The sequence below is a fragment of the Haliotis rubra genome, unplaced genomic scaffold (assembly GCF_003918875.1).
Source record: "Haliotis rubra isolate DU_JTF1 unplaced genomic scaffold, ASM391887v1 Scf4, whole genome shotgun sequence".
NCBI lineage: Eukaryota > Metazoa > Mollusca > Gastropoda > Lepetellida > Haliotidae > Haliotis > Haliotis rubra.
In genome coordinates this window covers 750,405-767,366 of record NW_025767079.1, presented here as the reverse complement: position 1 = coordinate 767,366, position 16,962 = coordinate 750,405, and the positions used below count along the sequence as shown (strand labels likewise).

The 16,962-nt window shown below is 37.1% G+C and overlaps 2 protein-coding genes across 2 annotated transcripts; one reads left to right on the top strand and one right to left on the bottom strand.

Annotated features, from left to right (window-relative positions):
* Positions 1-8,923: 8,923 nt before the first annotated feature.
* On the bottom strand, positions 8,924-10,876 carry LOC124287069 (myogenesis-regulating glycosidase-like). The gene has a single exon (XM_046723548.1). The coding sequence runs from the start codon at positions 10,874-10,876 to the stop codon at positions 8,924-8,926; it is 1,953 nt and encodes a 650-aa protein (XP_046579504.1).
* Positions 10,877-12,647: 1,771 nt separating this feature from the next.
* Positions 12,648-15,501, top strand: LOC124287243 (myogenesis-regulating glycosidase-like). The gene is made up of 2 exons (XM_046723743.1): positions 12,648-12,699; positions 13,181-15,501. The coding sequence occupies exon 2, from the start codon at positions 13,202-13,204 to the stop codon at positions 15,173-15,175; it is 1,974 nt and encodes a 657-aa protein (XP_046579699.1). The 5' UTR covers positions 12,648-12,699; positions 13,181-13,201; the 3' UTR covers positions 15,176-15,501.
* The last annotated feature ends 1,461 nt before the right edge of the window (positions 15,502-16,962 follow it).

Genomic DNA, 16,962 nt, shown 5'->3' with positions numbered 1-16,962 from the left:
TTACTGTTATCTTACACAGCGGATTTGTCAAAAGGTAGTGTTTATGTATGTAACTTGTTTGAGTGGCATTTTAGAAGTTGAGACGTACAATATATAACAAGTTTTATGGGTAACAACTTCTTTATTTTCGTGAGTGCGACGTTTCGATACAGATTCTTGTACCGTTGTCAAGCAAGAGTGATACATGAAGTGTAGGAGCTGCATATATATACGTAGATGTATGTATGTAGATTTACTAATCTATACTGAATACACTCTGTCGTGGCTGTGTCTACGTAAAAACAACGTCCTTCCTTCAAAGGATTAACCGCCAATACAGTGATTGATTGCTCATTATTGGCTAACTAAATTACCGTTTTTAAAGAATGGCGGACATTATGCAATCAGTTGCCAGGTGTGCTATCTTGGGTGACCAATGAGACTATACACCAATGTGACATACCTTAAACGATATATCACTTTTTCGTATACTAGACTGTTGAAAGACACATTACTTGGAACAGCTGCAGATGAATGGCATATCACTCGTTTTTGTAGATATTGATGGATACATTCCTCGAACAAGGTAATAGCCTGACATTGTTCCTATAAATTTAATCTGTTTTAATTTTAATATTTGCATTTTGTGTTTATTCATTTGTCGTAGCATCCAACAGAATCGTTGTTTTCGCCGTGAAGTGTAATGAGACATACACTAGGGCGTGTGTGCGAATTATGATTCACATTGGCAAACTATAAAATGTCTAGATATTACAGTCCTGTTATAAATGCACTATAAGTATCAGCAAATCGTCTGCTTTTTATTTAGTTTCAAAATTCATACAAGTATGATAATAAACTAATTAGGATTATAAGACCAAATATAAAGACGTACATTGACTAGTATCTACATACTGGTGAGTGCACGTTAACCACGTGAATGTAGCAAGAAATTTGTCGTGCAGTATTGTCACTTCGACCCCCCACCTCGCTTCCATGGAAGACATCGTTATGTTTTAAGTTGTGTCATGCAAAATGCTTTTGGTTATGATTCAAATACATATTTAACTACGAGTGGAAAGTAGTTTTGATTTTCTAACTTGATGAAAACAAACCATAATCTCATTAATTCTAACAGACTTTAGCCCGTGACTTCACGATTTTCAAAAATGGCGGCGCCCTATCGCGAACATCCGCCAGTCTGAGTATAAATGCTATTTAGGTTCGTTTTCACCGAGTTACAAAACCAAAACTACTTTCTACTGGTAGTAAAATATGTATTTCATTGATGGCCAATAGGATTTTGCATGACATAGCTTATAACATAACAATTTCTCTTGTGGAAGCGAGGTGGGTGTCAATATAATACTACTTACAGTATTATTGTTTCTTCGGCCACAACCTCTCTTCCGAGGAAGAAATCGTTATGTTACAAGTTGTGTCATGGAAAATCTTTCTGGTCATTAATCATATACATATTTTACTACTACTAGTAAGTAGTTTTGATTCTTTAACTTCCATGAAGCGATCTGAACACAAGTAAGATATCGTTTCAGGCTTCCACAACGCTCGCTTCGCACTCACAAACATAACCCATTTTGCACGAACTGCGGGGTCCTGTGGGAATCTGTGCATGGCGACACCATCGCCCGACCTCTAGGAGCAATTGACGACAACGGAACGATTTGGCATGTCTTCGTTGATGTCGAGAAATCATCAACATGACGAGCTTGCTACACACTTTATATACAACTAACTGAAAATCGTTCCTCATATGACGTCACTGCAGTGCTTGGGCGACAGAGTTACGTAACCTGTCTGTGGTTTCGTTGGCGGGCGAGAGTGAAGCAGGCGACTTTTTGGCAACTTTTAATCGCTCGGTACTAATTAACCACAAATTTTTAAAGAATGAATTTGGTGTTCCCCATAAGACTGACCACAAATCTTTCATATGTGATAGTTAAAAGATTTTTTAAAAAAAGTTTATTTGTTCTTTAAAACCGTTTCAAATATAAATGTCTTAGCAAAAATATACCTTGTGATCTCAGAACAATTTGCTTACGTGCAACTCCTGAGATATTCGACATATTGTAGTCCATCCATGATGTATTCCGTATGATATGTTATTGTACATTTAAACATTGATGAAAAAATTTCATATTTAAAGGTACTATAAAACAAAGGCACGACGTATTCTTCTAGAAGACAAAGTCATTTTAAAACAGCAAATCCTACCTAGTAAAGATCATTAGAAGGCAACTGTCTTTTTCTAACAAGGATATACACAGCTAGATATGGGCATGGAATTTTTCATTTGTTGAACATTGATATATACAGCTGGATGTGGGAATCGACTTTTTCTTATATTAAACGATGAAGTAAACATTTATTTATCGCATGCACAGGCATACGCATTGACGAGGAGAATCTCTTGAGGAACTCATTTGTTCAACAATGATAAAAAGCGCAGCTATTTATGGGCATGAATTTTCCTTTTTGTAACAATGACACAGACAGCTATTTAAGGGCATGGCACTTCATATGTTGAACAGTGATATATACAACTATTTAGGGACACGGACCTTCATATGACGAAAAGTGATACATGTATATACAACTATTTATGGACATGGATCTTCATATGATGAACATTGATATATACAACTATTTATAGACATGGATCTTCATATGATGAACATTGATATATACAACTATTGATGGACATGGATCTTCATATGATGAATATTGATATACATGTATATAACTATTTAGGGACATTGATCTTCATACGTTGAACAGTGATATATACAACTATTTATGGACATGGACCTTCATATGATGAACATTCATATATACAACTATTTATGGACATGGATCTTCATATGATGAAATTTGATACATATAACTATTTAGGGACATGGATCTTCATATGTTGAACATTGATATATACAACTATTTATGGACATGGATCTTCATATGTTGAACAGAGATATATAAAACTATTTAGGGAAGTGGATCTTCATATGTTGAACAGTGATATATACATCTATTTAGGAAATGGATCTTCATATGTTGAACAGTGTTATATACAACTATTAATGGACATGGATCTTCATATGATGAACATTGATATATGCAACTATTTATGGACATGGATCTTCATATGTTGAACAGTGATATATACAACTATTTAGGGACATGGATCTTCATATGTTGAACATTGATATATACAACTATTTATGGACATGGATCTTCATATGTTGAAATTTGATATATGCAACTATTTAGGGACATGGATCTTCATATGTTGAACAGTGATATATACAACTATTTAGGACATGGATCTTCATATGTTGAACAGTGATATATACAACTATTTATGGACATGGATCTTCATATGATGAACATTGATATATGCAACTATTTATGGACATGGATCTTCATATGTTGAACAGTGATATATACAACTATTTATGGACATGGATCTTCATATGTTGAACATTCATATATACAATATTTATGGACATGGATCTTCATATGATGAAATTTGATATATATAACTATTTAGGGACATGGATCTTCATATGTTGAACATTGATATATACAACTATACTACCCATAAAAAGTTTAGACTCATAAAGCACTCACTATATGTTATGTATATGTATGTGGTTACATCGAAGATGAATTTCTCCACCAACTTGGGGAACCAACTGAAAACCTTATGCAGATGAATTGCACAAGGATTATGCTTCAAATTGCGAAAGGCATGAGCAAATGTCGTGCATGTGAACAGATTCGTTTTGGTGTAAAGTTTTGTTAAGAATTCGCCAATTTTCACAGATTTTAATCATTTACTGAACTCATGACAATAATCTTTTCAATGTTACGAATATGTTTTACAATACACCAGTTCATAACTAAACAGTACCTTTAAACAGTATGGAATATGGACAAAAGCTTCAGTTTAGAACAGTGGACAAGTAAGTGGCTACATATTACACTAGTGAGTCTAAACTTTTGATGGATCTTCATATGTATGTATATTTATGGACATGGATCTTCATATGTTGAACAGTGATATATAAAACTATTTAGGGACATGGATCTTCATATGTTGAACAGTGATATATACATCTATTTAGGACATGGATCTTCATATGTTGAACAGTGATATATACAACTATTTATGGACATGGATCTTCATATGATTTACATTGATATATACAACTATTTATGGACATGGATCTTCATATGTTGAACATTGATATATACATCTATTTATGGACATGGATCTTCATATGTTGAACAGTGATATATACAACTATTTATGGACATGGATCTTCATATGTTGAACAGTGATATATACAACTATTTATGGACATGGATCTTCATATGTTGAACAGTGATATATACAACTATTTATGGACATGGATCTTCATATGATGAACATTGATATATATATAACTATTTATGGACATGGATCTTCATATGTTGAACATTGATATATACAACTATTTATGGACATGGATCTTCATATGTTGAACAGAGATATATAAAACTATTTAGGGACATGGATCTTCATATGTTGAACAGTGATATATACATCTATTTAGGAAATGGATCTTCATATGTTGAACAGTGTTATATACAACTATTAATGGACATGGATCTTCATATGATGAACATTGATATATGCAACTATTTATGGACATGGATCTTCATATGTTGAACAGTGATATATACAACTATTTATAGACATGGACCTTCATATGATGAACATTCATATATACAATATTTATGGACATGGATCTTCATATGATGAAATTTGATATATATAACTATTTAGGGACATGGATCTTCATTTGTTGAACATTGATATATACAACTATTTAGGGACATGGATCTTCATATGTTGAACAGTGATATATAAAACTATTTATGGACATGGATCTTCATATGTTGAACATTGATATATACAACTATTTATGGACATGGATCTTCATATGATGAACATTGATATATGCAACTATTTAGGGACATGGATCTTCATATGTTGAACAGTGATATATAAAACTATTTATGGACATGGATCTTCATATGTTGAACATTGATATATACAACTATTTATGGACATGGATCTTCATATGATGAAATTTGATATATATAACTATTTAGGGACATGGATCTTCATATGTTGAACATTGATATATACAACTATTTATGGACATGGATCTTCATATGTTGAACAGTGATATATAAAACTATTTAGGGACATGGATCTTCATATGTTGAACAGTGATATATACATCTATTTAGGACATGGATCTTCATATGTTGAACAGTGATATATACAACTATTTATGGACATGGATCTTCATATGTTGAACAGTGATATATACAACTATTTATGGACATGGATCTTCATATGTTGAACATTGATATATACATCTATTTATGGACATGGATCTTCATATGTTGAACAGTGATATATACAACTATTTATGGACATGGATCTTCATATGTTGCACAGTGATATATACAACTATTTATGGACATGGATCTTCATATGTTGAACAGTGATATATACAACTATTTATGGACATGGATCTTCATATGATGAACATTGATATATATATAACTATTTATGGACATGGATCTTCATATGTTGAACATTGATATATACAACTATTTATGGACATGGATCTTCATATGTTGAACATTGATATATACAACTATTTATGGACATGGATCTTCATATGTTGAACATTGATATATATAACTATTTAGGGACATGGATCTTCATATGTTGAACATTGATATATATAACTATTTATGGACATGGATCTTCATATGTTGAACATTGATATATACAACTATTTAGGGACATGGATCTTCATATGTTGAACAGTGATATATACATCTATTTATGGACATGGATCTTCATATGTTGAACAGTGATATATACAACTATTTAGGGACATGGATCTTCATATGTTGAACAGTGATATATATAACTATTTAGGACATGGATCTTCATATGTTGAACAGTGATATATACATCTATTTAGGACATGGATCTTCATATGTTGAACAGTGATATATACAACTATTTATGGACATGGATCTTCATATGTTGAACAGTGATATATACAACTATTTAGGGACATGGATCTTCATATGTTGAACAGTGATATATACATCTATTTAGGACATGGATCTTCATATGTTGAACAGTGATATATACAACTATTTATGGACATGGATCTTCATATGTTGAACAGTGATATCTACAACTATATATTCCCATGAACGTTATATTGGTTGTGATGAGGAGAATTGTCTTGAAGTGTAACGAAGTGAAAATGTGTGTCTACTTTTGTTTGTTTGTTTGTTGTTTAACGCCATACCCATCAATATCCCAGCAATATGGCGGCAGTCTGTAAATAATCGAGTCTGGACCAGACAGTGCTCAACAGCATGAACATTAAACTACGTAATTGGGATACGATGACATGTGTTATCCAAGTCAGCGAGCCTGACAACCCGATCCCGTTAGTCGCCTCTTACGACAAACATGGATCTTCATGGGGTGCTGAAGATCAACCCGGATCTTCACGGGTCGTGTCTGTTTATGAACATATGTAATCTGTAATATGAGTGTGTATTTCGTGGGTAAAGTTTATAACGACGTAGCTTTGATAAAAAGTAACCATACATTATGGTCGGTATTGGTCTTAGAAACGTAATTTGATTAAATTAATTAAGTTCATTTGATTTGGAACGACCTTCAAAATTGGATCATTCAAAACATACAATAACTGCAACTGACAAAATTCCTTGTTTGGTTTGGTAGTTTAGAAAAAGACCCACTATTAAATCAGATAATCCTCTCTGCTAAAAGACACATTTACATTTGCACTCTGAATAAAATGTATCCAAAATTGAATAATTTCTTAAAGTTTTTAAAAAACACATTCAAAGTTGAAAAAAATGTATTTCCCAAAGAAAGAATGATTCTTATATATTTTCATAAAAATGATCTCATTATTCGCAGTTTATTAACATGATGACTTCGTCTAACTTGTAATATTTTACATGTAATGATTGGAGAACCCAGTTGTATCAACAATGTGTACCTGCTTGCATATTTCTATATGCATTGTATATATACTCTTTACGCTTGATTTGGGAACAACAAAAAGAAAAAAAGAAGTTCATTTGATAATGTTTGTTGAAATAAATGTTAGGTTTTACTAGGTGTAATTCTAATACATTATATACCTCCAGCTTTTATCCACTGTATCCATACCGCATACTTTTTAGTGAAAATGAACCTACACGCACTTCATGGCAGTGTGTCTACTGTGACAACATTTATTCAATTTCAAACAAATCTAATGTATCTAAATCAACTTATTAATAAGAATAAACCATGGAAATACAGTTGAAATAAATTGTCTGAAAGGAAATATGACAACACCGTTTATGAAACCATAAAATGGCCTGTGCTCAAACCGATATGATTCCGCCGTCTAAATTGGAAATATAGATGAACAAGGGCAAGATGAAAAGATAGTTCAATGAAATTAATAAAAACGTGTGCCTTTATTAGCCCTTTATCAAATTTACATTGAAGCGACATATTGCTGCCATTGATTCAATTACTATTTTGTATAAACAAAAGAACATGTCAACTAAGGACAGTACAACGACAAATAAAGTATTCCTGAAATATTTTCAAAATCAGTTCCAACAACCGCCATTCAAATGTATAAGACTCTGAGGTGTACTCTATAATATGTTTAACTGTACGCTGTTATACTGAATGTGTAGTGTTGCCACGATAACGTCTATATCTGGATAAGTACATCGAGATATGTGTATGTTTATGTGTAGACAATTATTTACGAGATATATTTTATAATAACTATAATTTACTGTATTACATATATATCTGTGATGAATATAAATGCATTTAATCAACTTCTTTGGGAAAAATTGAGTCTCGTGGTTTAATTTTCCTCAACAAAGAAACGCTGTTAGTATGAAAATTATAAACTAAAAAGGAAGAATCTCATGTATTTCGGCAATGTACACACTCAAAATCCCAATCCCAATCACATACACGATACGGTGGCCACACCTATCTTGATAAATACTGCTGCATTTTGTACCCCTTTGAGTTAGTTATACTATACCATTAAAAAAAATTAGGGGACATTTCATTTTGTGAGCATACCACTAGCCACTGCCAATGCATATGAGAAAAAAATAATATATATCCACACTAATGAAACATTTCAAAGGAATGGAATAAATTGTCACATTTTCCCTTAATTTCTCTTCATCATCTGTTTCCTTCTTGGCTCCATCATTTGAATTTTATCAATCTTGTAAATCCAATATCCCTTCTTTTTTTAATGGTATATTTACAAATACATATATGTGCGAACTGTGCTTTATTTTAGGAGTGAATGGGGGGTTTGGCTGATTTGAATTAAGAATATACTCCAGAATATACTCGTATTCCTCAAATAAAGAAGTTGACATCCATAAATTCTCGCCTTTTTGTGTATCACTTCTAAATGCCGTTCAAAGACACTATACAACACATTTTGGGTGTGGTAAAGGTATTGAAACACAGGTGACAACTAATTGGGTACATCTGGGCGCATATAGGCCTTTTCATGCCCAAGATCGCCGTAAAATCTTAACTACCTTCCTACCGCCCTAATTGGTAAATATCTCGAAAAATACCGACTGCTGAATTACATTCACTAACTCAAAACTATAAAAAGATATCAGTGATTGGAAGAATATGACAATAATTAAGTAGGATTTCTGGTACAAAAAAACACAATTATAGTGTTACACACACAGCTATCAAGTTGCACGCTCTTTATTTTAAACAAATCGAGTGTAAAATATGACGATCCACATATTATGAGAGCTTCGAGAAATGGGGGAGGTCTTCAAGTCGCACCGGGTAGTCTACCCATTGTCCACCTGGGACAGTAGTGCCGTGGATCTCATCTCTCCATTGTCCCGCAGGTAAATAGATTTTCCTAGTCAGGGCCCCTGGATTCAGCACAGGGGCAACCAAGAGGTCATTACCCAGCAAGAACTCATCATCCACAGTCAAAGCCGACTCATCTGTTGGTGCAATCCACCAAAGGGGCCGCATGATCGGAGCACCAGTTGAAACTGATTCTCTGGCAAGTGTGACAATAGTGTCGGCATATTTTTCTCTCAAAGCAAGCATTTGTTGTACGATAGACATTAATGTTGCATTCTTGTACGTCCAGGGAGTGATGGCAAATTGGATAGTGGGCATCAGTGCGTTGGCCTGTGTCCACCTGATGAAGAGTTCCTCATCAGGCCAAACACCACCGTAACCGTTTCCGCCAACCATATCAGGGAGTATAAAGGAATAGCCAATGGAACTGAAAACAAGACCCGACGTAACAATTGTCTTCAAACCCTGCTCGTAGGTCCAATCAGAATTTTTATCAATCATTCTTGTCATCGCAGGTAACGACTGTGTCTTTCTTCCAGTTCGAACTTCATGACGTCTACTGGCGTTATCTACCCTTGCAACAGCTTCGGCATAGGATCGAGCAAATACATCAGGGTTACGGAACTCTTTAGCGGGTTGGTAATCAGAAGGAAGATAATTTGCATCTCCAGCATCAAACTTGTACGAATCAACACCATACGTTGTCCGCAGGTTCGCTAAATTACCTAGAAACCATTTCGTGGCTTCAGTGTTTGTGAAGTCGATAATACCCGCCCATTTGGCCTCCCACCAAGACACTAGAGCAGGACGACGACCTGACATGTCTTTCATCAGATAACCTTTAGAGGCAGCATACTCGAAGTTACTTGATTCGAGATTTACAAACGGAGGAACCCAAGTGGTGACTGCCATACCCTTCTTGTGAATTTCATCAATCATGCCTTTGGCGTCAGGAAATTTTGTGGCATCAAATACAAGATCTCCAAAATTGGGCATCCACTTTTCATCAATTTCTAGGTTTGATATTGTGAGATTATTCTTTAGGATATTGTCAGCAAATTCAAGGACTAAGGATTGGTTGATGTTCTTCTTATATTGTGCCCATGTTGACCAAATAGGCTTTCTCAGGACGTCATCGTTTGGTGTCCCAGATGGTTTACTGATGTACCGCTCTGACATGAACGTATGGATGTCCATGACATCCCTCCCCACACACATTGTGTAGTTCAGAACTGGCAGAGAGTTGTCAAAGTTTCTGTAAATGCTGTTATCATACTTAGATTGCAGACAAAGCATTCTGTCTCCAGTTGCATTTATACTGACATACAAAGGGATATCCTCTACAATCCAGATACCGATACCTGAAGATGTATAGAAGTATCTCTCCTGAACAGCTCCGTAAGGAAAGCCTGAATTGTCATTAGCAACATAAGGCCCCATGGCCATGCTGAGCTTCTCCAAAGGCCAAAGCTGCTGATGCACCTCCGCCCCACCATACCAGTGTGTACCATTCATGAACATACAGTCGGTGATTACCTGGGTCACACACGCCAAGGCTTCGATGGATATGTCTAAACACTCCACATCATCAAAATGGTAGCTCCTGAAGTAGCGTCTTGCAATGTTAGGGTTAGTTAATTCCACCTCAGTCTCCTGTCTTCCCTTTGGGTCAACGCTTGTTCTGTGAGTGAGCTTACCAAAAGGAGCATCTGTTGATCTGTCAAGGAGAGTCTCAGTGGATCCACGTCCAGCGTTCAGACGAAGAGTGGTTGGTGAGCCAAGCCGGAGGACATGAGAGCCGATCTGGATATCCTGTTCATTCCTTCGCTGAGCCTGGCTCAAGCTCAGGACAAAGGCCAGTAGGATCAGACGTGTCATATTTTCTGAAAGAATTACAGAATGCAATAGCTAAAATAGCATAATGGAAATAAGTGAACCAAGAAATATGACCCGATACCTTGACTACTGTCACTATTTATAAATATCATTCTCGTAAAAAAAATCACTTGAAGTCTCTCATAACTGAAATCGACTTTTTAACATTCCATAACTTGTTTGTGAGTTGAAGCCTAAAACTGAAATAAGCACCAACAAGCATAAACAAGGGGCAGAGACAATAATATTCCCAAGCATATGTCACCGGTGAATGAACGTTGGTTCAGATATACCAGGGCAAGATGTTAATTCAGTGTGTAGATAAGATGCTGGCAAGTCAAGGATCATTATTAGGGTTAAACTATAATCGACCACAGGATCCAGTGATCGTATCATCTGGATTTTCCAGCAAATGGGCCTTATTTTATTATTACAAACAGATATATTTTATAACCTAATGGTTACTGTTGCACGCATCATATTCTGGTTCTGTAACAAAACCGGTTTTGACGCTTTGAAGTGTTTTTACCGATGTCAGTTTTTGGTTTTACTTTGTGCTATTCAGATGTCCAAACTCCCCGTTGTTTTACGCAGTCATCAGCATTGTTCCAGCAATATCCTCAGGTGCCGCAAATAATCTTGGCCAATTAAAAAAGTGATCGACATTATGAGCAATTTTCAACGTCATCGGGCTACGAAGGCAGTTTATTGACTTTGTGACCGAACTGAATGCTGGGATACTTTTGTACTCGAGTCAGCAGAGTATCATGTTACTGAAAGGATAGGATATTGACTCATTTACTGATTTCCCCATATGATGCTCAACTTGTCTGTATTTCAGTTTCTGAGCAGAATACACAAAGGTAGCTCTATTCATTCCAGAGTAACTCCGGGTTCGAATCCCCACATGGGTACAATGTGTGAAGCCCATTTCTGGTGTCCCCCGCCGTGATGTTGCTGGAATATTGCTAAAAGCGGCGTAAAACCAAAACTCAGTCACTTTAAGTAATTTTCAATGCTGCTGATTGAATAGTAGATTTCTCAGAAGGTACAAAAATTCATTAACAGTTAAATAACCCAAATATAATTACAGCTTTTGTGCTTACATTTTTAATGCTTTCACCGGCAATAATGGGACTGTTTTGTAATGTCCAGTTTGAGATAACAAAAGCATTGCTTTGACCTGGACAGGAGATATTTGACACAGTTGAAAAGTTTTCGTAAGCTATAAGATTCAGTGCTCAAAGTAGTTAACACCATTGTCTGGATACGAAATATATTCAATGGGCACTGAAATTAGTCAGGAACATTAATTGAATGCAATGATTCTGATTTATCGAAAGGCCTGACAATAGCCTGAAATTGGATGGAGAACAGAAACGTTTGACATTGATGGTGTGAGCAATTGTTATGCTATATACAACGTAAAATATAAGGAACAATAAATGCTTTATGACGCCATACATGCACCTTTTACAACGCAAGTATGTGCTTGCCAGGGTTAATTTTGAAAAAACTAAAGAAATTGTGTGACCTCATACTAGGTAAGTTAATTTAATTCCATAATTTATCATTGCAAATTTCTAAACTTCAGTTAAACTTTCACTGCCCGTTTGATGTTCACACATTTCCAATAGATGGTATGGACACTTTTTAAAATTTTTAACAATGGTTCTGAAAATGGTGGCATATGACTGTGACCTACCTCATTATCAGCTTAAGACGTACTGACATATTCTTGTCATCCTTATCGCTATCTTGTTTCCACGTGACGTCAATGTGTTTCCGAGATCGTGTCTACAACCACTTGTTATACCAAAGTAACGGTAAGTCTTGCTTCTATTTTATGTCGCCTCCCGATAAGCGTATGTAGGTTAAGCAGTCAGTCAAAATTATGCAATAAATATGCTAATGTTATCAAATGTGGTTGATTTAAACATTATTTAACAGGTCGATACAATGAGGTCGATACAATACATGATATCACAACGTACCATAACCCCATGTGTTATTGTTGTCGTTGCGTGTCGTAAGTTGTACGATGTTGTATTCTTGAAGGTATACCAATATGTATTTGGTGTTTCCTCCCTTCTTAAAGTGCTAAACTGTATGTGGCCCTGGGTAAAAGGGTTGTTAAAGCATTGAAGAAGTCCGGGTTCTGTTCCAACCATGAACCAAAGTTGGAAGTCCATATTTGGCGTTACCAGGTGGAGTAATCCTGATCATTCAGCCTCGACAAATATACTTAAAAATCCAAAACTAATTTCACCGATATCACTAGCATTGTCCGGCGTTTTCTGTTTAAAGGTACCCGCCGTCAACAGGAAGATGTGGATCATATTACATCCCTTAATTCTGTTGGGTTTTTGCCTGTACAATGTGGCTGGCTTCCTGTTAGACCCTCTATCCCCTCAATACATCACCCAACATCACGGGAACGTTACCCTTGGTCATGCAGTCATTGATGTCGAACACAGACGGGTCGCCTTTCTAGACGACAAAGGTCAGACCAAAATTAAGGGAAACCTGGGCATGACATTACCTTCAGACACCCCCGCGCCTGTTAAATCATTAGAAGGAAATTCCAACCTCCACGTTACCTGGCCTGGTGTTGCTGACCTTGAGGCCAAGAGCTTCACAAGAGAAGGCATAGAGTGTACCCAAATCACGATGGAAGCAAGGTCGTGTGTGAGTCAAATACTGCAAGACTGCTACAACATGGATGGATCCCACTGGTACGGTGGTGCTGAGATGAGGCATCAGCTATGGCCACTTGAGAAGGTCAGCATGGACTTTGGACCCTACGTTACCAATGATAACCATATGTTTCCGTATGGTAGTGTGCAGGAGCGCTACTTCTTCTCGTCGTCAGGAATGGGATATTACATTGACGAGGATGTTCCTTTGTTTGTTGCTATCAACTCGTCAGGAAACCATCAGCTGTGTTTCCAGGCTAAATATTTCGGTGTGACGTATAGGAACTACGACACGTGTCTGCCTTTGCTCAACTACACTGTGTGTCAGGCCCAAAATGCCCTGTCTATTCATCAAGCTATGTCCGGCTGGTACTTCCAAAAGCCGAACGGAATTCCGAACGAAAATGTTTTGAGAAAGCCAATTTGGTCAACATGGCCAGAGTATAAGAAAAGCATCAACCAGACTTTAGTGCTTCAGTTTGCTTCGGAACTTCAGAAATATAACATGGATGTCTCCAATTTCGAAATTGATGAACAATGGATGCCGAACTTTGGTGATATTGAGTTTGATTTAGAAAAGTTTCCAGATCCTAAAGGAATGATAGCAGAACTACACAGAAAGGGCTGGTCTGCTACTTTCTGGATCCCTCCATTCGTAAATACAGACTCTCCTAACTTTGAGTTATTGGCAGCAAGGGGGCATCTTCTGAAGGACATGTCGGGAGAGAGGCCAGCCCTGGCTAAATGGTGGGAGACAAACTACACAGGGGTCATTGACTTTACCAACCCTAATGCATCAAAATGGTACTTTGAAAACCTTGCTGTCCTGAGGACTAAATATGGTGTGGATTCGTTTAAATTTGATGGAGGTGATGCAAACTATATGCCGGCAGTGTACAAGCCATACGTTGAGTTCAGAAACCCAAGTGTGTTTTCCAGAGCATACGTGGAAGGTGCTGCCTCATTTGACGACATCAGCAGGCGTCATGAAGTACGACCTGGAAGCAAGACTCAACATATCCCAGGATTTGTCCGAATGGTGGACAGGTATTCAAACTGGTCAGACAACCAAGGCTTTAAGAGCATCCTAACCGCATCCCTCGTGTTTGGGATTCTAGGATATCCCTTTGTCCTCCCTGATATGATTGGTGGTAATCTTCAGGACGATGTCCCTGATGCTGAACTCTTTGTTCGCTGGGTCCAGGCAACAACCCTCTTGCCATCCATGCAGTTCGGAATTAAGCCTTGGAGATACAATTCCACAGTTGTTCAAATAACAGAAAACATGCTGAATCTAAGAACTCATTATGCTGACAAGATCGTTCACCTTGCAAAGCAATCCGTGATTACTGGCTTCCCAATCGTGCGGCCCCTCTGGTGGATTGCCCCCACGGATGAGTCGGCCCTGACCGTGGATGACGAGTTCCTCGTCGGGGACGACCTGTTGGTGGCTCCCGTCATGGACCCTGGCGTCTCCCAGAGGAGGATCTACCTGCCAGGTGGAACGTGGAGGGATGAGATCACAGGAGGGACACTCGCCGGTGGCAGATGGATCGACTACCACGTGAGGCTGGAGGATCTCCCTCACTTCGCTAAACTTGCTTGATGCAGTAACATTTTTGGAAAAAGGGAAGTGCAAGACACGTTAGCATTATTGCGGAACATTGATCACTGACAGTTTGTAAACCTAGTCATGATTAAATCAAGAATAATTACTCATTATAATTCCAAAGTGACATCAGTTCAATTCATTTTCGTGGAGAAAATGAAGGCTTGGTTTAGTTTAATGTTAAGTTGTGCACGCAAATACACAACATTGTGCAGACGTTAGGAGAATGTTACAAGTGAACGTAACGTTGAGTGTGAACGTTGAAGTACAACCATCTTTAACCATTAGTATCATATATGGCCATATAAAGTTTCGTTATTATATTTGTTATTATATAATTTTTGAGGTTTGAAATATAGTCCTGTGTATGACATTTTGCATTTTTAAACCCAGATTCTCAAAAATACTTAACTTGTTTTTCCCACTGAGTTCACAGTGTGGAATAAATATTACATGATGAAATACGATGGCACAAAACGGCCAACAAATCTCAAGGAATAGATATAGTATTCCCAGAAATTATCGAGACAGTTGTTTCAGCAAATATCTAAAACATGTATGTAAACAATAGAAGTTTTACTGAAATGAATATGTTGAGATATGATTCTCTTACAGTCTAAGTGTCTTTTCAATACTTTGTGAGACCTCCTTGCCCTGCAATACACGACTGAATGCGCCTAGGTACACTACCGATCAAAGTGTGTAGGGACTCATGTGACAGCGTATCCCAATATTCGACCACTTCTTTCGTCATATCCTCAATATTTCTACGTCCTTGTTGGTTTATTCTGTCCTTCACATTCTCAATGGGGTTAACATCTGGGCTGTAGCTTGGCCACTCTAAACCTTGAACATTTTCGTCCTACAACCACTGTTTTGTGTAGCCCGCAGTGTGTTTTGGGTCGTTATCATGCTGGAAAATCCAGTTATCTTCATACAGTGTTCGTACCACTGGAAGGATGTGACCATTTAAAATGTCAACATATCGTTCCTTCGTCAAGTTTCCAGTAAAAGTACACAGCGGCGTCACTCCACGTGATGATATCCCACCCAACATGTTAATTTTGGGGCTATATTTTGGGCGTTGGTAGATAAGTTTCACGGCATCTTTGGTCCAACTTTTCACACAGTTCGTGAAAGGCCAGACAGAACTTTCTTCAGAAAAGAAAATATCATCCCAATCTTGATTTTCGTGAGCCCTACATCAGTTTAAACGTCCTTCTTTTTGTGCATCTTTCATCACAGGTGAGGAAATTCCGCGCTTTTTCACCCAGATAAGTCTTGGTAATTCTAGTCTAAGGCTTTTATTACCTACCTGAGGACTTCCTCTATTAATCATCTCATTTCTGATATTCTCAACGCTTTTCAATTTTCCCCTACTCACAATCTATTCTCGCCGGCGATCCGTTTGAATTTTGGCCCCTACTCACTTGTGCTGACCAAGTCGCCTGGCGATCCGTAGTTCTGAACTGTAGACAGAGGAATTGGCCTACCCTAACCCCTGTCACATGCTTTCAAAATCATCAACTCCTGACTGAATATTCTTCAAAGTATCTGCCATGTATAGGAAGTAGACAGAGGAATAACTCATGTCTACCAGGTTAGTACTTCTCCTCAAACCTTTAACGTTCTTGTTTGAGGTGATTTCAGGATCATCTGCAACAACCAAAGAGGAACAGATTAATCTTCTTGTCAAATCGGCAAAAATACATCAACACATCGATGTTCCTAGTGATCTGTTGACTGACCATGTGGAGATGAATGATGGATCTTGTATTCCTGAC

What these genes read in the sequence shown, in the direction of transcription:
- LOC124287069 (XM_046723548.1), bottom strand. Translation starts at nt 10,876, where the DNA reads ATGACACGTCTGATCCTACTGGCCTTTGTCCTGAGCTTGAGCCAGGCT.
- LOC124287243 (XM_046723743.1), top strand. Translation starts at nt 13,202, where the DNA reads ATGTGGATCATATTACATCCCTTAATTCTGTTGGGTTTTTGCCTGTAC.